This window comes from Lontra canadensis, unplaced genomic scaffold (assembly GCF_010015895.1).
Source record: "Lontra canadensis isolate GAN:19392208 unplaced genomic scaffold, GSC_riverotter_1.0 scaffold1, whole genome shotgun sequence".
NCBI lineage: Eukaryota > Metazoa > Chordata > Mammalia > Carnivora > Mustelidae > Lontra > Lontra canadensis.
The window spans coordinates 26,040,402-26,065,236 of record NW_022630995.1 but is presented as its reverse complement, the minus strand read 5'-3'; the positions used below and the strand labels follow the sequence as shown (position 1 = coordinate 26,065,236).

Sequence of the window (24,835 nt, the reverse complement as noted above, 5' to 3'; positions counted from 1 at the left end):
CACTGGCCCGGCAGCCTGAGGCCACACAGCAGGCAGGAGGGAGGATCAGAGCTGCTCCGGCTTCCCGGTGGCCCTCACAAACTGGTCTTAGGAAAACCGGGAAGCAAGGCATCACCCTTTCGTTGCACCAAGCCAACGTTAATGCCACTCGACAGGAAGGAGCAGGAGACCTGTCTCTGCGCGGAGAAGGAAGGAAAGGAGAGGAAACGGAACTCCTCCAGGAGCCACCCACTACATCTAACTAGTCCTACGCCAGTACCTTTGCAGCTCTCACTCCGGGAAGCCCCAGCATTTGCTCGGCTGGCGGTGCTGAGAACTGAAGCCAGCGCCAGTGGGTCCTGACTGCACCCCTGAGCGAACACATGGCTCCTGAATGCTCCTTTGCCCTGTGTGCTAATCTTGCAGGAGAATGTGGGACAGAAGATTTAAAAAGCTGTGCGATGGGGGAAGGGTAGCCAGATCACCTTACCCCAGGGCTTCTCAATCTTGCCTTCTCAGATTCCCTTCAGGGGTCTGTATGAGAGCTTCAAGGGAGGTTTTCCCCAAACTGGCATTAAATGAACACGTGTTCAGCCGGGGGCGGGGGTGGGGGGGGTGGGGGGGGTGGCGCCCTTTGATGGAGGGGAAGGGGACCCCAGAGAGTGAAGGCAAAGCACACACACTCTCACACCGCGCAGGAGGGCCATTGCCTTATTGCAGGGGGGCAAGCTGAGCTTCCCAAAGCTCTGACAAGTGGGGGTGCCAGCAGGGTACACCCTGGGAACCCAAGGGCTGGAAGCTGTTCCTGCAAACACTGAAAAGGAAAGGAGAGCAGCAATGGGAGAAAACCAAGTTAAAGTGAGCACCGCATCATGGACCCAGCCCCACCAGAGCCCGAAGACGTCCCCTTGCTGCGACCACGCTCACCAGACCACGCTCACCAGCCTCGGAGAGGTCTGCAGCAGATCAGGCAAGATAACCCTGGAGACCTCCTCCACGCCTAAAGACGGCCCCGCCCTCAGGGCCTCCAAATGTTACCGCCAAATAACCTTGTCCCTCTTTCACAGGTGGAGAAATTGAGGCATCCAAAGCAATGTACCGTGCTTCCCAAACCAGGTAGAAGTTTACTTCTCCAACCACAATTCTGCACTTCTTTCCAGCTTTATTACATTTCAAAATTTCTCCAGATACACCGACTGCCTTTGCAAAAGTGAATTTTAAATATAGTTTAAGGAGTGAAGTCAAAATGAGACGAGGGCGGTCAGGGAGACCCGTAGGGCTTTATCTACCGCAAAGGCGGGATGGGTTTCCCCCCCATCCCCAGCTTATCCCCCCCCAACCCCTCCCCTGAGGACGCTTCCACCGCAGCCCGAGGGCGGAGGCAAGGCGGAGCGCCCTGGCACCGGCGGGCGGGCTCCCGGGTCCCGGGGCTGGGAGGGGGTGCGGGGGATCGGGCCCCTCCCCCGGCCGCCCCGGGGGTGCTGCGGCCCGCCCGCCGGGCGCGGGGCCCGGGAACTTCTGGCCGCGCCGCGCGGACCCCGGCGCCCCCCGCCCCCACCCCGGCGCCCGGCGGGTGGGCGGCCCGGGCTTCCCTTTCTTCGCCTCGCCGCGCCTCCGGCGCGACCCCCGAGGCGGCGACGGCCGCCACTCACCATATTACAGATGGAGGCGATGTTTCGGACAGTCATTAGTCTAAAGGTTGCAGCGATCCCGCACCGCCATCTTTATAAGGTGAAAACAGGACTGTCCATGGTGGAGCGCTCGCGGGGAGGCCGGGCGGCGGCGGGGCGGCGGGGCGGCGGCGGGGAGGCGGCCTGGGGTCCGGCTGGCAGTTCGGCTGGCAGAGGGAGGCCGGGAGGGAGGAGGAGGAGGTGGAGGAGCAGGAGGAGGTGGAGGAGGAGGAGGTGGAGGAGGCGGGGAGGGCGGGGAAGGCGGGGAGGCGGGAGGGAGAGCGGAGGGGCGGGGAGTGGCGGAGCGAGGGAGCCTGGGCCGCGGCCGGCGGCGCGGGGAGGAGGGGCGGCCCGAGCGCGCCGCGTGCAGCCCGCGCTCCGAGTGCTCCCGCCGCGCGCCAGGCCCCCGCCCCGCCCCCGGCCCCCGCCCCGCCCCCGGCCCCCGCCCCGCCCCCGCCGCTCCTCCGCCAGCGCCCCGGGTCCCCCTTCCCCCGCCCCGGTCCCCCGCCCCGGCCTCTCTCGTCGCCTATTTCCTGCTTCACCCTCTGAGGGCCAGAGCGCCGGGCCAGGCCCTCGCTCGCGTGGCTGCAGCAGCCGCGCCTCGCGCGTCCCCGAGACCGTCCCCGACGCGGGGGTGCCCGCCGCCAGGAGCCCGCGGGGAGCCGGGGAAGGCGGGCGCCGCGGAGAGGGCCGGCGGGGCCCCGAGGCCGTTTCCCGTCTAAGCTTTTTCCTTCCTGCCGCTCGTCCGCCGGCAGCCCCGGTTTTTCATTTGGGGCGAGTGAAGACGGCAGAGAGCAGGGATGACTACGTCCAACTTTTAGTTTCTCCCCGCGGTTCCAGCCAGATGGCACCGGCGGGGACCCAGGGAGTAAATGGGGTCAGGACGCGGGGTTGTCGGAGGGCCCTGGCCAGCCGCGGGGCGCCTGCCTGGTAGAGGGCGCCGGGAGGAGAGAGGAATCTGGGTCTGGGCGGAGGCCAGCCGCGGCGCGCTCGGGCAGTTTGTGGCAGTAGCAGGTACAAAAGAGAAGTCTGAATCCTGGAGGAGGATCAGAGACCGTCCAAGCAGCGACTGGAACCCGGATACACCGAGAACCAAACTTTTCCGCATCAAAAAAAGCAGACCTTTAGGTTTTGAGAAGGTTTTGCTACATCGGTGTAGACGCATTTCCCGCATGAAAGGTCGTGGCTTCTGGCTCAAAGCACCAATCTACACCGTTCAGCCGATTTGTTCAGGTGAAGTGGGGGAGCCCATTCCCGAACGTGAAACAATTCTACAAAGTTGCAGTTCAGGGCTTTCAACAGAGCTTGTACAAGTGGAACCCGTGATAATTCGTAAACCGATAGATACATTTAATGACAAATTGAATGAGAAGAGAAACTAATTGAAGGTAGTTTTTTCCTAACCAAGGCTGACATACTGGGAAAACATCATGCTTCCTATCCTCCCTTATGTATGAAGTGTTGATTTGTGTCAGGTAAGTGAGCCATTGATTGTTGATATCTCCAGAACATGGGTGTAAAGAAAAGACAACTGCTGAGTGACAGTCCCTGGGGTCATGGTGGCTCTGTATATTTCAATGGATTGAAGGAATAATACTCCTGCTTATGTTAAGTCATTCAGCCAACACCTTCATTCCAAAAACTTATGATGGATAATAGTTAACTATGATTTTCTTACCACTATCAGTCTTGATGTTCTTTACATTCATGACCTCCCATTGCCATGATCACATTAATGATTAATACTGTCTTTGGCAGATGGATAAAAGAAGGCTTCCAGGGTCAGGTGTCTTACCTCCCTGGGGTCACCCACATGTTACAAATGAAGTGAGTCTGCTAAGTTGGCCGAGCACCATGGGTGAGTACAGGGCAGCAAGACACCCAATATAGCGTCTGTCCAATAAGAGGCCTCGAGAGGTTTTCAGACTTGAACAAAGTCACAAAACAAGTTCAGGAGCAAACCTGAGTCTAAAACTCAGGCTTCGGGCCTCAGATTCACAGACATTCCTTTCTAAAGGCATTAATCCAAAGCCTTCAATGATACGGAAATTTTGTACCATAATTGAGTTCCGTATTTCTGCCAATGTTGGCACAGTGGCTTGCAAAGTCTAGAAGATTGAAAACACCGCTGACACAATGAAAATTGGACATCACCTGATTACTGATTACATCAGCACATACAAAGGGTATTTTGCATACCTTCTAACAGCCTATAGCCTAAAACCGAAGTGTTCAATATAGACTAACACCCAGATTGAAACTCAGGCAGTGACTTACACACACAACAAATCAATGAACACAGGTCTTGTCAGGCTCGTGAATAATTAAATACATTTTTACACTACTACAAGGTTAGTATTCACAGGTCCAAATTGGAAAAAGCATCAGCTGAAGACGAAGAAGCCTAACCCTAGCTTCATTCAGCGAGGAAACGTTTGGAGGAAATAAGAGGCAAAGTCATAAAAATGTTGACACGTTAATGAGAGAACAGGGAGGAAACGTATTTCACACGCATGGGCCAGCTAGTAGAAAGGTATAGAGTCAAAACTGAGAAAAGCAGGCAAATGGAAGGTTGGGATACAGGCTAGCACTGAACAGCCTAAAGAAATTTGAGGGAGGCAGTCACAGGTGCCTTTTTCACACATGCCCCTCGCCGCATGAAGCGCAGTTCGAGAACCGGCAGCATTGACCTCACCGGGGACGCTGTTAGAAGTGGGGCCTCTAAGGTCCCAGCCCAAACCTATTAGATGAGATTCTGCGCATGACGTGTGAGGAACACCGGTCCAGCCAATCAATCGTGACGGCATTCTCAGTTTTTGCTTGCCTGGTTCCCAGATTCTACTTTGGGCAGCTGTCCCTTTTTCAAAACCTATGGTTCAGGTATGGCCGACCCTGCCCTCTGCTTCCAGGGGAAGGCACGTGATCCAGGCCTGGCCAATGGGAGGGCCTCTCATGGTCCAGCCACAGTGATTGACTCAACCAGGAGAACGTAGTATAAGCTGAGCTAACCCGGGTGCACACGGGGCCTTTAGAGAAACAAGCACTCCACTTCCTGAGTTTGCCAAAGTGGTAGGATAAAATCCAGAGCTTCCATATTTCCACCGCCTAAGATCCAAACCAACATAGAAAAATGGAACTGAGGAATGGAAGAGCGACCCTAACATCATTCATCTCCCCGCTGCCAGGTCTATACTCCGGACTCTTCCGCAGCTCAAGCCAGTGAAGTCCTTGTTTTCTTTGGTCAGTTCCATCTGAGTGTCTGCTGGCAATTGGAAGAATCCTCATAACCAGTGTCTTCCTCTCCCCTAAATTAATTAGTTTCAGTCTGAGTTCATGTTCCTCTTTCCTATCCTCTCTACAAACTAAACCAATATTTCAAGGTCTTCCTTCAGATCTGCCTCCTCCATGAGGTCTTCCAGATTCCTTCCCTCCACTCACCACCACTACCAATGAACCGCTATATCCAGGTGGTTCCACACTCTCCCCTCCCGTTCCTACCAGTTTTGTGTCTTTCCCTCTCCCACTACTCCTCTTTGCTTGGTTGACACTACTCAGCCTTCAGACAAACTGAGATGCCCTTGTTAGATGTTCTTAAAGCATCACCCATACTACCTTTGTGGACCTTGTAAATATGTCTATGCCGTATCTTGTACAGTATGGAGGCTGGATCCAGACTGCCTGGACCAGCTGTATGACCTTGGGCAAGTTTCTTAACCTCTCTGTGCTGCAGTTTCTGTCTCTATGAAATGACAATAGTAAGAGTTCAATAGAATGTGACTGCATTAATTTATTTAAGGACTAAAAATATGCCTGGCACATACTAGTCACTAGATAGAATAGCGGCTATTATTATGCCCGTGATTATTTGATTAACATCTGATTCTCAGCCCTTATCAGACATGAGACTGAGAGCCAGCCCTATTTTTACTCGCCATTTTACACTTAAAGGAAGACCACTGCCTTTTCCATAGGAGGAGGCAAGAGAGCGAACGTTAACTTTTTGGACAATTTTGCCTCTCTCCAAGTGGCCTGGAAGCCTCTGGAGAGAAAGAAGCTTGTCTCGGGCATTTGTGAAAAATCTCACCAGGTCTCAGGCACTGTGCCTGGCACATTCTTTCCTTTCTTTTTTCCCTCATCACCAAATAGGTTATTGCAGCTCATTTGATATGCAAATGCTAATAAACATTTGGCCATCCCTGGGGAAAATATCTTGCGGGCTGTCGAGTTTGCAACCAAAGCGGTTTCTGTGGATGATACTTCAATTCTGTAAGGAACTTTATGGCAGCTTTTTCCTTTTCATCATGCATCAGACACCTGTTTACGAAACACATACCTTGTGCCTAAAGCTGTGTGAGCCACTGGTGATCCTAGGATAAAAGAAGGCAGCCCCGGTTTTATACTGGTTGATTTCTACTGCAGGATTCATTAACATTGTTCCTGGCTATCTTTGCTACATTTTCCATGCAATAAGGATAACATATAGCTAAGCTAACTTTGGGAGTGAACATCAAATTAGAGTTCCTGTTAGAGGGACTCTACCTCGAAGGTCATGAGTGTATTCATGGGTGGTTAAGAGTCTCTAAGCCTTTGGAACAACTGGCTTATTTTGAAGTGGCAACTGAAATGCCATGGAGAGATTTTGAAGCTAGGTTGGAACATGATTAGATTCTTATTTGCTTAGACATTTTGATTAACTGAAAAAAAGCTGGCTACCAGCCAGGGAAAAAAGGTTGAAGGAGCAAAAGCACTCTTTGTGAGGCCAGTTAGAAATCTGGGGCAAGAGAGTCCCAGAGCTGTCAGTAGCCTGGGTTTACTTTAGGAGCAGCAGTGGGGAAACAGAAGTGGACGCACTGAAGACTCTTTTTGGAGACAGTGGGCTGAAGTGGTTGACAAGGATGAGACAAAGATGAGTCCCAGGTTTCCAACTGGAATGAAAAAGAATATCTTTGGGGGGAGGGGAGCGAGGGGCAGAGGGAGAGGAAGAGAATCTTAAGCAGGCTCCATACGCAGCGCAGAGCCCCAGGTGGGGCTCGATCTCACAACCCTGAGATCATGACCTGAGCCAAAATCAATACTCCGACGCTTAACACACTGAGCCCCCCAAGCTCCCCAAGAATGTTATTTTTTACCATAGGGAATGCTGAAGGAGAAGGTTCAGGTGTTGATGGTTGGAAAGAAGTGAGATTATTTCATAGGTGTTGAGTTTCAGATAACCATGATAAACCTGAATTATATCAAGTCTGGGGCTCAGAAGAGATGTCCGGATTGGAGATACATGTAATATTAATTAATATATCGGAGCTAGCACAGGACATGCAGTTATGGATGAAATTGCCTAGGGACCGTGTGTAGAATGGGAATAGACAAGGGGAAGGTCACGAGGGGCTCCACCATGCAAGGATCAGGTGGAGGAAGAAGATCTAAAGAAAACTAATGGAAAGCTAGGTAAAGGAAAAGCAAACAGATGTGCAACACTGCAAAAGCCGAAGAGGATTCCAAGATGGAGAGTGCAGTCAGATGCATCAGATGCAGCTAAGAGCTCAAGGAACAGAAATAATAACAGTAACAATGTTCAGTTCTTGGGCAAGGCTTTACGATGCATTTAATCCTTCTGACAACCCTTTGAGGAGGGCAATATTATCATCCCCATTTCAGAGGAAACAGGCTCAGAGTGTTACGTAATCTGCCCCATCCCTGAGAATATCCTCTCAGCAAAGCCTATTACTCAGGAGTCCTTCGAATTCTCTCCAGGGCAGTTTGCAGGGGGCAGCTAGGATAGAACACCTATTGGAATGGGCTGGTAAGTGAAAGGGAAGGAAGAAGACAGTAAAGATGTTTGACTTTGAAGGGAAAGAGATGGGGTGGTAGAGGCTTGACATGCTCAAAAGTACTTTGAATGGGTGGCTCTTTGCCTGGTCTGCAAGGTCATGGCTAACCTGGCTCTGCCCCACTTCTTCCAAGTTTTAAGCCAAACATCATCCTTATGTCCTGCTTCCATGTCCTCAGGCTCGTGACGCCCGTCAGCCCACCCTCAGCCAGTTCTTCTTCCTTCTAGTGCAAGTTCACTCATTCCTCAAAACTCAGCTCAAACCTTACTTCCCGAGGAAGCCTTCTCAGTCTCATCTTCCCTTACTAAGTTTTTATCAAAGGTCACTTTTTGTATTTCTCTGCAAGCCTCAAATTCCTGGCACAATGCCAAGCACCCAACAAGAGGCTCTCTCTTTGCAGGTAATTATTTTAAGTGAAACACTTGGCTCACTTGTTCAGAAGCATTTTACTCACTGTCCTGCTCTCCTGTGGTTTTCTCTTTTCTCCACGTTCTGATCTGAATTCTATAGAACTGACAGCCTTCACAGGGAGGGGAGGGCGGGGCTTGGAAGGGAAGCTTGCTGTAAGGAAGTTGAAGCAAATGAGCCTCCCTTAGAAAAGATTTTCTGGAGAGGGTCCCCTGGATAGCTCAATCAGTTAAGTGTCTGTCTTCAACTTGGGTCATGATCTCAGGGTCCTGGGACCTGCTCAGCAGGGAGCATGCTTCTCCCTCTCCCCTCCACTTGTTCTCTCTCTCAAACAAATAGAATCTTTAAAAGAAAGAAAGAAAGAAGGAAAGAAAGAAAGAAAGAAAGAAAGAAAGAAAGAAAGAAAGAAAAGAAAAGAAATGAGATTTTCTAGAGAGATTTGGTGATAAAGGGAGGTCTCAGATGCTCTAAGGGAGGCAAGATAATCAGTTGAAGGTTTGACCATATTATCTGTCCCTTTTATCATGATTATTAGTGTGGGGAGACCCTAAGTGTTTGTCATCAAAGAATGGGGGGCTAGTGAACCTAGCAGTGAGGCTGGATGAAGGTAGTTATTAGTAGGGTAGAGAGACAGATCAGGAGCCCTAGAGCTTTGGAAAGGAACAAGTCCATCCGTTACGTTGAGGAAATTAACAGGAAATAGCCTCCTTCTTCTCCGTAAAGTAGGCAGGAAGCAATACAAACTCCATGGTCACTCGAAGAGGTTTTGACTGCTTTGTCCACTGCTATATCCCTAGAATAGTAAGACACATAATAGGTGCTCAATAAATACTTGTTGAATGGGGATATGATTGCAAGTGTTTGAAAGAAGATTGGAAGACCTCCAAGAAGAGATTCTCCAGGTAAGGTGAATAGTTCTTTTATAGCCGGATCAGCAATAGAACAGGCTCTCCTTGGGGGCGTTTACAGTCCTTCCATATCCACAAACACTATTTTCAATAAAGGGAATGTAGGTCTTTTTGCCAAATTATACCCTCATGCCCTTAGCGGCCCACATGTGATCATCTCCATCGTTTTAATAAACCCCATTGCCACCTGGTGGGAGGGCAGGGATTCACATGTGGCCCCTGGAAGGAGTTTTCCCTTCAGGGGGCAGTGCCTGTAATTCTCCTCTTCCGTCCTGCCCTTCTAGAAAGTTGGCAACCCCTGGAAACAAGATATGACTGTCCTGAACTGTCTGTTCAGCTTTATGCCCAGCGTTGGGGGGGGCGGGGGTGTTTAAGGCTCAACTCTTGTATTTCTTCTTAGAAAACAGAGGCCAGATTAAGGATGCCACTGACAGGGCCAGTGAGCAGCATGCTCCTGGTGGAGGCCGTGCCACTCTGTGCCTTGTAAAGCTCTATACACACCCTATCCATCACTCACCATCAGGATGACCCCAAAGAGGTAGACTGTAAGCGACTGACTGGCTTAGAAGGCTGTAGTCATTGAGTAAGCCCTTCAAGATCTACACAAGCTAGGCAAATGGATTCAAAAGTTTCAAGAATACTACTTAATTCAGATAATTACAAATGGTTTATGCTGTTCGTTGGTATTCTGGTTCACTTGGAACCTTTGTAATGATGATACTGTAGATGTTTTCATTTTAGGCACGCTACACTCATTGCTGTTGTGGACTTTAAAAAAAATAAATAAGGACAATTCAAGATAGCTTACTTTTTACTCCCCACCCCCCCAGGGAGAGGGGTTAATTATGAGTCATTTGGTCAAAGTCAGTGTTCTAAAATAATGAGCTTCAGCAGCAGCTGTTACAGAGTCCTATAGGTTATTATAACTTTTAAAAGAGCTATTATTATTTTGACTAAGCAGAAACCATCACATTTTTCTGTTTTTAATATTTTTCACTAAAACATGCATTCAGAAAGGGGCTTGAGTCTTAAGGGAATTGTCACAAAGCAGACACACACATGCAAATGCCACGCAGGTGAAGGAAGAGAACATTACAGCATCCCTGAAGCCCTTCCCGACGCTCTTCCAGATCCCTGAGCCCTCTTTGCCAGGCGTAAGCCCTATCATGACTTCTAACACCGGCACTTAGTTTTGCCTGGGTCCTGTGGGGGGGGGGGCGGGGGCGGTGCACGTGCATGTGAGATGTAGCCTTTTTGCCTGGTTTCTTCTGCTCGATATCATGTTTAGGCAACTCAGCCACATTGCTCAGAGAAGCTGTGGTTCCTTAGTTCATAGTGCTGTGTAGCATTCTGTTGTCTGAAGAGCCAATAGTCTGTTTACAAATTCAACACTGCTAGGTATTTGTTTTTTTCTCCCTGGAAGCTATGACCAGAAATGCTCCCATGAGCATTCTTTCTGTGTCCTCTGGCGTACACAGGCACACATCTCCGCTGGGCGCATACAAGGCATGAGATGCTGTCATCGAGCACGCGTGTGTTCAACCTGGGCAGATAATGCCAAACACGTTTTCTAAAATGGTCCAGTTGGTGCTCCCACTACCAGAGTATCAGGTCCCAGACACCACATCCTCCCCATACCTAGTACTAGCTTTTTAACTTTAGCCATTTTTAATTTTAGCCATTTTGGCGAGTGTGTATATAAAAATATATATATTTATATTTATAAATATATAAAATTATATATAAATTAATAAATATAAATAAATATATATTTATTTATATAAATATATATTATATATATATATTTTTTTGAAGATTTTTTATTTATTCATTTGACAGAGATCACAGGTAGGCAGAGAGAGAGAGAGAGGAGGAAGCAGACTCCCCGCAGAGCAGAGAGCCCGATGCAGGGCTGGATCCCAGGACCCTGAGACCATGACCTGAGCCGAAGGCAGAGGCTTTAATCCACCCACTGAGCCACCCAGGCCCGCTGTGTGTATGTATTTATATAGTTGTGTATATACAGTTGTGTGTGTATATAGCTATATTTCATGGTGGTTATTAGAGTACTGTATTTTAATGAACAACTAATTGTGTTTCCTTTTATAGCAGAACAGGGAGAGCCACGTACGATTTCATAAAAATCATTACAATGTTTTCGGTAATGAGTGCACATCAGCCTGTTTCCTCTTCAGCCCATCTCAGTGATCAGTCCATGTCCCAGCTAATACAAAAACAATGATATTGAGGTGTGACCCATCCATCTGACCCATCTAGCCAACAAAAGGATTCACCTGATAGCTTCTTGAAACAAAACAAGGTAGAGAAAGAGTCAATAACTGTAAGCAATAACAGAAAAACCACAAAATTTTTAAAAACCAAGTATAAGTGATAGAAGAACTGACCATTACAATTAGATTCATCTCATTCAAACAAGTTAAAGCCAAGAGAGGTTAAATGAGAGCCCAGATCCACTGCAACGGAGCCAGAAGTAGAATTCAGGTCCATATACCCTTAGCCTTTTATAGGATACCCGGAATTTTAGTCCACGGACTGACTTTCTGAAATCTGAAATTCTTTAAATTTAATTTCCCAAAGTTCAGATTAATTTTGTAAGTGCACTAAGTTAACCATGAAAAAGACCACTCTATCTTGTTGGGTGGTGTTGCTTTGTTGTTGTTGTTGTTTTTAAGATTTTTGTTTATTTATTTGATAGAGAGTTTATGGTGGCAAGGGGGAGGGACAGGAGGGAGAAGCCAACACCCCAATCCCAGGTCTCTGAGATCATGACCTGAGCCCAAGGCAGACACCTGACTGATTGGGCCACCCGGGTGCTGCCCACTATGTCTTGTTAAAGAAGAAAGTTCAGCTGAGCAAATTGAAAGATCTAATTGGCTTTATTTCAGAATGAGGAGTCAGCAGCATCCCATCTAACAAACAAGAGGCTGTTCCAAGGAGTTGTATAAAATGGAAGCCTTAGATAGGCAGACGGGTGTGGGATGGAGAAGTTAACTAGCAGGAGAAAAGAAAGGATGGTTTCAGGCAAGGTCACCTTCCCTTGGTGGGGGTGGGCAGGAAACGAATGGTAGGGAGATTTAGGCAGATCAGTAGGGCTGATCTGGAAATTCCAACCCATGAGTTTAAAATCCAGAGAAACCTAAACTGCAGTTAGGTTAGACACAAAGTCTTGGCCACTCCTTTAGGGGCCTGGTGTTTCTTTTTAACTGTTCCCCTCTCTTGCTTCAACTCTTAGCCTGAGAGATGTGATCGAAACTCAAGGCATTAACGCCACTCTCAGCTACCGCTCTAGTTCTCGAAGCTTTCATTCGTCCTGGGCTTTTCTCTCTGTGGCACTCCCGGGTCATGACGTCAGGCTCACAATGTTGTAGTTGGTCATTCTCTTTGTTCCTTTGTTGTCATTCCAGCCTTAGGGAAATAGTTTGTTTGGTGGCTGCAGACCTGCATTTAAAGCTCTCAGGAGAATACAGCACACCAGAGAGATCACTGTACCTATAAGCAGGATAATTCCCAACACTCGGAGTACACTTTGGGGCCACGGTCCCCAAGACTGAACCCATCAACGAATGACCCCATCGAAGAAATCACGCTATTAAGCCAAGGGGCTTACTCGGAAATCTTACATTAACTGAGTTGCAGCTTCCCCAGAAGTGTTAATCCAGGTACAACAGGTTCTGGGCACCACAGCTCAGACACCTCCCTACTCCCAACAGCTTCAGCCAGACCGTCCAAGGATCTTTGCTGGGCAGCTGGTGTCTTAGCAGCAGAATCTGCAGTGTCTCCAAGAGTGAAGGAGAGGTTTCTAGTCATATGATCACTTCTATTTACTCCTAAACCCAGGGTCAGTGTTTTAGCAAATATAGGAAGAAATAAAGAAATAAAGACTATTTATAAATATTTGTATTTATTATATATAATATAGTATATATTATATATATTTATTTATAAAGAAATAAACCTGAAATAAAAAGTCATCTTGAGTGCCTTACAAAGATGGGTGCTACTGGTGAGCTCTCTCAGGGAGCGGGAGAGGACCTGGTCTAGATAATCATGGGAACAGAAAAGTCAGAATATGCTAAGATTCACAAGGGGAAATGTGTCTAACTGGATGCATACTTCTAAGTGGGGGACAGGGGAGGGGGGATTGGGGATTGACATTGAGATTTGAAGAGAAATTGGTCCCAGGGAGGACTTCTTGCATGGTGACAAATCTAGAGATCCGAGAGTTACCCCACCCCCACCCCCACCCCCTGCCCCTTAGCAATGGCCTGAGGGATACAATGAGAAATATTATCTCTCCAGGCCAATGCCAGAGTAAAGAAAAGAGAGAGGAGAAAGGGTTTTCATGTTTAGTTCAAGTATGAGTTCTTGATCTGGTGTCTTGGGTGAAGGTAGTCTACTTCAATGTCGGCCACTTCCCTTCCTTGTCTATTCAATTTGTAGGTCTGCATCATCTGCCCGGGGCCAGATGTCAGGCAGAGTGTTCTTTATCAGTGAGACATGTCCTCAAGGCTCAAGGTGTTCTAGTTTTGCAGTAGAGTGTGGTCAGGAGCACTTGAGACGATCCCTTCCAATGAGGCACAACGAGGCTGTCCTCTGATGGCTCTAGACTGTGACCAACAGGATGCCTTGAAATGGGATCCAGAAAATCTTCTTTAATCTGTTGATGATACGCTTAAGCAGGAGACATAAGCATAAGCTTACTGTAGGTGGTCATTCATGTGTGAAAGTTGTATATCTTCCGCAGAAGGTTATGTACCAATAGACATCGATCTGCCAGTGACTATCGTGTGTAGAGGAGCTTTCCCAAAGGGAGTGTTGTTACTAGTCAGCAAGACCAAAGACAAAACTGTGGCCATGGAAATCCAGTGGTTTCTGCAAGTGTTGACATTCTAAATCTAAGGCTCTGCTTAGTTCTCTCAACTTTGCCTGATATTGAAGGGTGATAGGACAGTGGTAATCCCAAGAGGTTTGCAAGGTGTTGGTGAAGGCTCAGATGACTGGTTCAGTGAAGTGGGTGCCTTGATCCCTGGAGATTATAGAAGGTAAACCCCAAGTGGGAAACATACTTTCCAACAGTTTCTTGGCCACTATGAGGACATCAGCCTTGTGGCAGGGGAGGGCTTCGGCACACGTGGAAAACACACATATGGTCACAAGGACACATTGATCACCCATACCAACCAAGTGGCAGTTGAATGAAGTCCAGGTGCGGGCGTTCTGAGGGTCCAGAGGGAGATCTGAGGCTTCTCGGGACAAAAAGGGTTTGCCAGGATTGTGGCCATGGCCAGTCAGACATGGCTGGTAGGCTATTTTTGCAATTTTACAGAAGTGTCCCTACCAACATCTATTTATAATTTGGGTCATCGTAAATGTCCTAAGGTGGGGAAGGGAATACAGAAGCCGAAAAACGGACTTAGGTTTAGGCCCAGCTGTTTGTTTCATTTATAGCCATTGTTCACCCATCTTCATTTCTCTGATTCCAGCGCAGAGTGTTGCCATGTTACCAGGACATCAGGATAGCAAACATCTGGCAACGAAGAGCCATTTTTTGCAGAAGCAGAATGGACTTCGTCCACATGTGCCACAATCTCATGCCTCTGCCTTTGCAGCAGAGGCAGCCGGGACATCCCCTGGTACTCCGTGCATTCAGGTCAGCCTTAATTTTGATGACAGCAATTCCAGAAGTTAAGAGAATAGCAAAATGGCAGTAAGAAGATCATTTGCTTTCTGCCCACTTTTGATTGGGGTCCCAGAAGATGCAAGAAAACCCCACTGGTCTCCGTAACATTCTAAAATCACAGATGACTCCAGGCGGGGCGTGGGCAGCTCAACTGGTTAAGCGTCTGCCTTCGGCTCAGGTCATGATCCCAGGGTCCTGGGATCCAGCCCTGCACTGGGCTCCCGTGTCAGTGGGGGGTCTGCTTCTTGCTCTTCCTCTTTCTCTCTGCCCCTCTGCCCCTGCTCATGTTCTCTTTCTGTCTCAAATAAATAAAATCTTAAAAAAAAAAATTCAACTTCAAAAAAATAAAAATAAGATAAAATCAAAGATGATTCCAAAGGTATCCCAGCTATCCATATTGATATTAACAGTATCTATTTCTGGGACCCCTGGGTGGCTTAGTCAGTTAAGCAGCTGCCTTCGGTTCAGGTCATGATCCCAGGGTTCTAGGATCAAGTCCCACATCAGGCTCCATGCTCAGTAGGGAGACTGCTTCTCCCTCTGCCTGCCTCTCCCCCTGCTCGTATTCTTGTGCACTCTCTCTCTTGCTCTCTCTTTCTCTCTCTCTCTAGCAAATAAATAAATAAATAAAATCTTGAGAAAAACAAAAACAACATGTGTTTCTGGCAACTGGCATGCTCAGGTTAATCATGGAGCTCTAAAAAAAAAAAAAAAAAAAAATCATGGAGCTCTGCTGGTTGGGTGGACTGGGCTTGTGAGAGGTTTCCCTTTCCCAGCAGATCATACTCAGTAATAACAGCACAACCAGCCTGAAAATTTCCTTTTTCACCTCTGCTGTATGACCTGTTAACAAACCAGAGTAGATTCTGAATCGTTAAAGGGCTATATCCTAAGTCAGGACAAAGCGTCAGGACATGGCACCCCGCACCCCAGCTGGGAGGCTCACCTTCCTCAGGCAGAGGTCGCAAGACAGCCAGATCAAGGGTGTTGCCACATTGAAGATGCAGATTACATGGTGAAAGCGGAGGGATCTCAGGAAGGTCGTCTACTTGCAGAGAAACGTGGAGTCAGTTCAGAGTAAAGACAACTTGGGACAAAGTGTGAAGTTTCCAGATAAATGCCATTTCCTAGGGTCAGATCTGCGGTTGCCTGGGCTCACCCCGCAGCTGCAGCTCTGGCTTGAAGGCAGCGGGGCTGGGCACCCGGCCACTGACTCATACCGCATGCGGTCATGGGCACGTCTATTACCGTGTTCCTGCAAGAGCATCCACAAATCCACAATGCCATCCTTCACTTGTAGGTCTCGGAAATTCCTGAGTTAGCTTGGTTCTTTTTGGAGACAGCTGAACTGCTTCCGAACTTTGCTCGTGACTTAGGTACTGAACGATGTCTAGAGATCATTGTAGTTTTGCCTTCGAGACTTGGTGCCCCTTTTCAGCTAACTGCTATAGCAAATAGAGGACCCCTCTTTTGTGACTAAGCACGGCCAGAGGTCATCTACATATTACAAAAAGGTTTCCCAGGGAACTGGAAGGTACTTAAGTCTCAGTGATGTTACTTGAGAGAAATAAGAGGGGGCCTTGGTTACCCATTGAGGACTAACTATCTAGATAGAGTGTCGATCATTTCCGTTGAAGGCTAATAGATACTAGCTGATGATGTCTCCGCTGAACAGAGGAGCACAGCAGTGCCCTGGGCGTCAGGTGGAACTCGAGGCATAAGGGTGTTTGGGCTGGGAAGGACTGGGAAACCGGAATAACCATCTTATTCAGAGTTCTCAAATCTGGAGCAAATTGCCCTCCCTACCCATTAGGCTTCAGGATTGACAAAATCGACAGGAACTAGCACTAGAAATGTCTTCTAGTGTGTATGAGTGTGAGGCTTTGCATGGGCTCAGGCTTGAAAGGACATCGACGTAATGTGGGGAGAGGTTTACCTCTAACTGTCTGAATTTTTATGGGTTCTGTACCTCTTATTCTTCCAATGAAAATATTAGAAGCCCACAGATTTTGGGGCTCCTCCATTCAATTCAGGGACTTTTGCTGGAATTCTTCCTCTTCTGTGTCAAGGACAGACTCCAAGGAACATAAAAGATCAGGTTCAGAGTGGTCAGGAAATTCTAAGGTGAAGTCTCCATTGAAGGCAAAATGTATTAGCCCTTTTAATCCAGAAAGGAGATCCCTACCTAATATATTGTCTAGAACGGACTGACACACCAAAAAAGGATGTAAAAGGCCCGAGTCGTTTGTACTGGTAGAGATAAAAATTCTGTCTGAACTTCATCGGACACCCCTCACCCCCCAACAATGGAAACCTCCTTTTTACCTTGAGGGATTTGTCATCTTAAGCGTGGGGTTCAGGGTAGAAAGTGTAACTCCGGTATCTATTAAAATTTGCCAAGGTTTCCCATTAATTTTAACTTCAGTTTTCCCCTTGGCTATTTAAGAGAGCTTCTGGTAATGGTTTAGCAGAGAAGCCCTCAGAGTCCCTTGAACTGTGTGAGGGGCTCTCCTTTGCAGGTAAATATGATGGCATTTAAGAAGAATTTGCCTGGGTGCCTGGGTGCCTGAGTCGGTCGAGTGTCTGCCTTCAGCTCAGGTCATGATCTTGGGGTCCTGGGATCAAGTCCTGCGTCAGGCTCTCTGCTCAATGGGGAGTCTGCTTTTCTCTCTCTGTTCTGCTTCTCTCAAATAAATGAACAAAATCTTTTTAAAAAAATTTAAAAAAGAGGGGCGCCAGGGTGGCTCAGTGGGTTAAGCCGCTGCCTTTGGCTCAGGTCATGATCTCAAGGTCCTGGGATCGAGCCCCACATTGGGCTCTCTGCTCAGGCAGGGAGCCTGCTTCCCTTCCTCTCTCTCTGCCTGCCTCTCTGCCTACTTGTGATCTCTGTCTGTCAAACAAATAAATAAAATCTTTAAAAAAATTTAAAAAAGAAAAGAAAAGAATTTGCCTAGGACCTTTGAGGACAATCTCTTTTCCAGTGCCCCAATCGATGACAGCTGTGACCTTGATCTTTGGACCAGTGTTTTGATAATGACCCCTAGGAAGGTGCAGGGCTGGAGGCCCAGCTATTGCTTTGGGTGTCTGCCCTTGGAGCTATAAAGCTAATAGCTTGGCAGACTTTTGTTTGCAATCTTGCTCCAGGGTCCTCTCAAAATGCTCTGCTGTGGTCACGAGTTCAGTCAGACTAGAGGCCTCCCATCCTGTTTTCTGCCTTTTTATTGAACCATTAATCTCGGGAGATAATCCATGTATAAAGAGGGCAGCCAGAGCAGGCTGGGGGGCCTTATTTATTGCTTTGAACCCCAAATGCCATAGAAAATGGTCTACACGCAGGCTTTAAAGTCTGCCAGAGAGTTATCTTTTTTGGTGGTGTTGTTTGCAAGTTTACAAAACAGATCAAACAGGATGGGCAGGGAAGAGTCTACGAGCGGCTTGTAAAAGTGTGGCTGCTATTTTGTGAGCTTTTTCTGGTCCCTGAGCTGCTGAAGGCCAAGGATTTGAACATCATCCTAGGGTTTTGCCGTCTTGTTCCCTCAGATCGCACCAACATCTGTGCAAGCTGATAGAGAACAGGTAGCCCAGGGTCACAGTCCCTGATGATGACTCTAAATTCTTCTAACAATTTGGGGTTCTTCCCTAGGTATAGGGCAGTCTTTAACTCTGGCCCTTGGTTCCGTCTTTGGCCAAGGTGTGCAGGGTACCTGAGAGTTTCACCTGTGGCCTCAAAGTTTTCTTTTAAAAGGAAGCTGTCTCATGGTCTCTTCAGAATGGAAGGGCAGTTCAGACAGACCATTAGTAAAATGTGGGTACTCTAAAAAAGGACAGAATGGGGGGGAGAGTGGTAAAGGTCACATCAGTCTCATTATTTTTTTGTTTAAGGTACTTCTTGTGGCTTTAAGGTTTTTTTAAAAAAAGATTTTATTTATTTATTTGACAGAGAGAAAGAGAGAACAAAGCAGGGGGAGTAGCAGGCAGAGAGAGGGAGAAGCAGACTCCCCACTGAGCATGGAGCCCGATGCGGGACTCAGTCCCAGGACGCTGGGATCATGACACCAGTTGAAGGCAGACGCTTAACCGACTGAGCCACCCAGGCACCCCCGGACTATACTTCTTAAACATAAAATTAGCAGGTGTGCTGGAAGGTGGTGCGCTCAACGCTTCGGATATAAAGGATCCCATTTCTTAATTTAGCTAGGTCTTTGGATTTCCTGGAGCCCAGCTAATACCAAAGGGGGCCTATCATGGGAATCTTCTTGGGCTGGCACATGTTCTCACCTCCTTTAAATGCTATCTGTGCCCACCAGCTTTTTTGACTTCTGAGATTCCTATTAGCAACTAGCCCTCATGTAATATTCCCCTGAGGCCTTCCACTGGACCCCGTCTAGCCCAAATTGGACCCAGTGTGGCCCTGGACCCAGTCCAACTTTGGTCAGTAATAACCACCCACACCGTGTGGAAACTGGGGACTGAGGAAAGATTGGAACCAGCAGACCTCAAAGAAGTGCAGACTGTTTCCAGACAGCTGCCACCAGCAGGTCTCGGTGTGGGATCTGGGGGTGGAACCAAGGGCTAGGGTTTCGGATAGAACAGGGAACTGTGGAATGTCAGACCAGAAGCTCAAAGCAAAGAGAAAGGCACTCAGAACTGAGAACTTACCAATAGCCTTTGGGAATAGGATGAGAACACGAAGGGTTCACGTTCTCTTCACATGAAGGGAACTTCACGCCAGAAGTTCTCTTCAATTCACCACTGCCACCAAATATGTTAAAGAACAAAATTCAGGGGCACCTGGGTGGCTCAGTGGATTAAGCCTCTGCCTTCAGCTCAGGTCATGATTGCAGGGTCCTGGGATCAAGCCCCACATCGGGCTCTCTGCTCAGTAGGGAGCCTGCTTCCCCCCCTCTCTGCCTACCTCTCTGCCTACTTGTGATCTCTCTCTGTCAAATAAATAGATAAAAATCTTTAAAAAAAAAAAAAGAACAAAATTCAATGGGGTAAATTAAAACATCCAATTGGATTTATTCAATGTTTCACAAACCGGGAAGCATCCCACAGAATGTTCCAAGGGACGGTGGAAAATGGAGTGCTTGGGTATTAAGCACAACTGGGGCAGGACAAGAGAGTTACTTAAAAAAAAAAAAAAAGGACAGTTTCAGGGAAGGTGACCTTCCCTTAGAGGGAAGAACAGGGGAGTCTTAAGCTGATTACCTCACTAGTGCTGATCAGGAAATTCCAGACCGAGTTTAAAATTCCACTCATAGGAGAGGCCAAAAATGCAGTAGGTATTAAGGTATTAAGTCTTTGTGGGGCTTAACATAAGGGACTCCATTTTGGACCCATTGTTTCTTTTGAACAGTCCAAAGGCTGTAATTATATCGCCATGCTTTCTCTCTCCGACTAATTAGAAGACAACTTGACACTGAAATCTAATCCCAGCAGAACATGTTATCTGGCTATCACTCTTGAGAAAGACAAAAGCAGTCTGTCTAAATTCCCACTACCTTCTCTTCCTGCACGTCAAGCCCTAGAGTTTTCATAAAGCAATCCGCATCAATACTCTCCTCTGTTTTCCTATGAGGATTCGAGAAGGGGGGCTAGCTCCATAATGGGATCCCTTCCTTGTAGGAAGATGTCACCACTGACCCATAATCAATAGAGCGTGAACTTTTGAGTTATGGCTCTGTGCTGATCTGAATGCATCCATCCAGAGCTTCTAGATGACAAATGGCACACAGCTGCAAACTTCTAGCCTCTGGCCAGTGACCAGAATAGAGCTAACTTATCCCTGTAAGGTTTATGATTTGAGTCTCCGCTAATGGCATCAGCAAACTGGCTTTAGGCTCTAGCTTGTACTCATCTTGATGTGATGATGATGTGGGAAATACCAGTTCTCGTCTATTTCATTGTGGTATTAATTTACAGTACAGTATCCCCCTAAATCAAAAGCCCCAAAATGGTGGCCCACAGACATTTTTAGTTTAACATCCATTCGAATTAATGCCAACATTTGAAATCTAGACAGTTCACGTGCGCATTCAGATTGTTGGCTTCTCTTTGAAATGCCAAAAGCTCTGGCCGTTCAGGGTCCACATTCCTGGCCGCAGCCAAGACGAGACTGAATGGAGTAACCTGCTTCCTTGAGCCCTGTGTCCCTCACTCACCAGTCTCCTATCCTGGCCTCGTTACTCCTTTAAGCTACCTTCCTGCCCTCCCACCCCCAGCACTAGAGTTTATGACCGCTGCCGTAATCAAATGGCCTCAAGCCCAGGTTTCTGCCTGGAGGCAACAATTCCAGACTTGGGCAACAGTTAGAAGAATCTGGTTCCCTGCAGGATTGCGCAACCGTGGCCCCTGCCACGCCCTTCCCGTTGGCAGGATACTGGCACAACACAGAACTTCGCTGAACACACTGGGAATTTCTTTCATCCAGAGAGATCCGGGATTTGTGTTATGCTCTAGGACCCTGATCCCCATCCTTTCTTCCAAAGTACGTGGGCAGAAAAATGCAGAGTGAGGGGCTTTGACGTTCTCTAATGTGCAAAAAAGATTCGACAAATAGGCAACTTTGTTTCTCCTTTCAAACATCTGTATTTCTTCCTCCCGTGTGTCCCTGCATTTGACAGTGCTATTTAAAACTCCATAAATAAAGGCCAATGAAATTACAAAAATGGATCATCATTTTTATGGAAAACCAACTAAACAAATGTTTGGCTTAAAATGTCAGGCATTAGGGGACTTTAATAAGATACTGAGAGTGAGTTCCCTAGAGGAGATGAGCGATTCAAAAATAGAACATAGGAGAACAGTGTTAACTGAGACTTAAAATACGAATGGCGTGCCATGTCCTGATGGAGGAAGGAACCATGTTACCTGAGCAGATGACACAGATCCCGAGGTAGGAGTCTCTGAGGCCCAGGCACAGCAGCTGCGTGGGATCTGAGGCTGTGGATATGAGCAGCACTGGTCATGGGAATCCACAGGAGAAATTAGTTCACTGCCATGTTGAACCACACCAGATGGGATTTAGGGCCATAACAGTTTCCCAGAATTCTAATAACAAGGACCTAGATTGTGGGGGCACCTGGGTGGCTCAGTGGGTTAAGCCTCTGCCTTCAGCTCAGGGCATGATCTCAGGGTCCTGGGATTGAGCCCTGCATTGGGCTCTCTGCTCAGAAGGGAGCCTGCTTCCCCCTCTCTCTCTGCCTGCTGCTCTGCCTACTTGTGATCTCTGTCAAATAAATAAATAAAATCTTCAAAAAAACCCCAAAAACCTAGATTGTCGCAACCATGGACTAGCACGGCAGGGAGGCCGACAGTGTATAGCATTATTCTTATCAGCTGGGCCATTCTTGAACTAGGTGTGTGTTTGTTTGTTTTTAAAGATTTTATTTATTTATTTGACAGAGAGAGAGAGCAGGGAGCGCAGCCCGCAGAAGAAGAGGGAGGGACAGAAGGAGACACCCCACTGAGCAGGGAGCCCCACATGGAGCTCTATCACAGGACCCTGAGATCATGACCTGAGCCGAAGTCAGATGCTTAACTGACTGAGACACCCAGGCACCCCAAGGGAAAGTTGTTTTTTACAGAAGTCTAGCTAATAAACGTAGAAGAAATTATTTCTGAACAATTTCTAATTACTATTTTATAGCTACTAATGGGATAAAGAATATAAGGAATGAACAGAAGTGGAAGCTGAAGACATTCAGAAAAGGATGATGGCCAACTTTGTAAGAAGAATCCCAGGGACACCACCCAGACCCACCAAGGAAGCCTAGAAGAACGGCACAACTGTGCCACTAGGTGCCTCATGATGTGATACACTAGGAAGTAGGAAGTTTTCTTGCCCCTAACATTCAACTCAGATCTCATCAAGCCCGTTTACAGAAAATAAAGAACCAAGTTAAATGACACCAAAGGGAAGCAAGAAGGCAAATCCAGAATGTAGGTCGTTTTCCAGGACAAATGACCCAGTTTCTAGAACAAAGCAGTGGTCAGGTGAGGAAGAGGATTGTTCTAGAATAGAAGAGATTTAAAGACATAACCAAATAGATCCTGTTTGGATACTGAATGGAAGAAGCTAACCGTAGGGCTCCTGGGTGACTCAGTTGGTTAAGCGACTGACTCTTGATTTTGGCTTAAGTCAAAGGTAGCTTGAAATTTTCCACAATAAAAAGTTTTTTTAAAAATACCTTTTGAGGGACACCTGGGTGGCTCAGTTGGTTGGACGACTGCCTTCGGCTCAGGTCATGATCCCGGGGTCCCGGGATCGAGTCCCACATCGGGCTCCCGGCTCCATGGAGAGTCTGCTTCTCCCTCTGACCTTCTCCTCGCTCATGCTCTCTCTCACTGTCTCTCTCTCAAATAAATAAGTGAAATCTTAAAAAAAAAAAATACCTTTTGGGGCAACTGGGTGGTTCGGCTGGTTAGGCCACTGCCTTCATGATTCTGGAGTTCCAGGATCCAGTCCCGCCCGCATCAGGATCCCTGCTTGGCAGGGAGTCTACTTCTCCCTCTGACCCTCCCTGTTCTCATGCTCTCTCTCTCTCTCAGATAAATAAATAAAAATCTTATAAATAAATAAATAAATAATTAATTAATTAAAAAATACCTTTTACTGTAGGCATTCACTCTTTAGGCTAAGAAGTCAAGATGCTGAGGTTATTATTACTTGGGAATTAACATTCTTTTAGAGTGATAACTCCTCTATAAACACCCCGGGAAGGGCATTTGAAAGTCAAAACACAGTTTTCATCTCCAGAAATCCATTTTTTCCCACTCATGGCCCAAAAAAAAGCAGCGGTGGATTTTCCTCACCCACATTACTCCCTGCTATAATAGCTTAATGAGACACACAGTGTAAATGGAACTCCATTTGCTGCTTTAGCTGCTTGAGAACCATTAAAAGACCCTTAAAAGCATCACTCATGTATTAAGTGAAAGAAAACTCATCATTAAATTAAGGGAAAACAACTCTTCCCACTCAGGAGTTTTTGGTAGTGCAAAATACACTAAATAATGAAAAGTGTTGTAGCAAAAATGGTTGCACTTTGTTGTAGCATATTTCTAAAGCACAGGGAGAGCTCTCTTAGAGATCTACAATGTACCCTCCTTTTCGTCACTGAAAAAAATGGCTTCAGATAAGGAATTAAAATTTCCTGAATCAAAAAGTACTCTAATTAATGATCTGGGCACCCTTGTAAATTCTGAGCTCAATACTGGAAAGATCTGTGCAGTCCTTTAATTCGGCTCTCGCTGCTTTTAAAGCTACATTTGGCAGTTTCCCTCACTCGAGGCTAGCTAATTAACACCCACAACACAACTCTCTTGACCAGGATTCCTTCAAATGCCTATCTCCAACCCACCCGACATCGGTTAGGATATTAACCTAGGCTGTTTTGAGTAATTCTGGGATATTTCCAACTTTATTTTTTAAAACATCTTAGCCAATGGCTGACCATTGCTTTTATGGCTTTCCTGTAAATGTCAAGTTCTACTGAAGTCAAGTTTGAAGGACACCCAGCAGTTTCTCAGAATGGGTTCTGGTAATACGATCAGCAGAATCGCCTGGTGTGTTAAAAACAAACAAACAAACAAACAAACAAACAAACAGATTCCTGGGTCCCCTCTCAAGCCTGCTAGGTCTAGTCTCTCTGCTGATAGGGCCTAGATTTCTATACTTTAAGGAAGAGGGCCAGAGTGGTTCTTCCACACCATTTGACGGCCAAGTTTCCAAGCATGGGGTTTCTCCCAAGTCTCTGAGAAAAACAGGAGAGGACAACAATTGAACCAGCAGCAGGAGGAAGCAGTCGGCCAGCACATGGAACACTGCAAGACAGCTGGGCCTGGTTTCTTCAAAGAGTCAACATCATATCCAACAACTGATAAATTACAAAATGCTCTTTATCCCTTCAAGGCCAATATTAGTCAGCCATCAGAAGGAATGAAGGAGTCCAGCACTGCATAGCACTGCTCTTGTCTGTTGGGCCTTGGAAACATTATGGTTAGTAAAAAAAAAAAGCCAGACACCAAAGACCACATGTTGTGTGATTCCATTTACGTGAAATGCCCTAAATAGGCAAATCTGTAGAGACAGGAAGTAGATTAGAGGTTGCCAGAAGACGTGGGGAGGGCGGGGGAGTGACTGCTAGCAGATCAATTTCATTTTGGAATGATGAAAATGTTCTGGAATTAGGTAATGGGGGATGATTGCCCAAGTCTATGATTATACTAAAACCCACTGAACTGTATACCTTAAAAGGGTGAATTTTATGGCCTCTGAATTGTATGTCAAACACTATTAATAGAAAAGTTGAAGTTGATAAAGTTAATTCCCATATC

At 47.0% G+C, this 24,835-nt stretch overlaps 1 protein-coding gene and 1 long non-coding RNA gene across 2 annotated transcripts in view; one reads left to right on the top strand and one right to left on the bottom strand.

Annotated features, from left to right (window-relative positions):
• Positions 1–1,737, bottom strand: part of USP46 (ubiquitin specific peptidase 46) — a 53,961-nt gene extending 52,224 nt beyond the window's left edge. Inside the window, exon 1 of the mRNA XM_032851836.1 lies at positions 1,632–1,737. Within this exon, the coding sequence (XP_032707727.1) occupies positions 1,632–1,667 (36 nt within the window). The 5' untranslated portion in view covers positions 1,668–1,737. The remainder of the gene's footprint in view (positions 1–1,631) is intronic.
• On the top strand, positions 1,626–21,943 carry LOC116864341. Its single transcript, XR_004381999.1, has 3 exons — positions 1,626–1,710; positions 14,298–14,464; positions 21,908–21,943. It is a non-coding gene; the product is annotated as an uncharacterized LOC116864341 (long non-coding RNA).
• Positions 21,944–24,835: the final 2,892 nt, after the last annotated feature.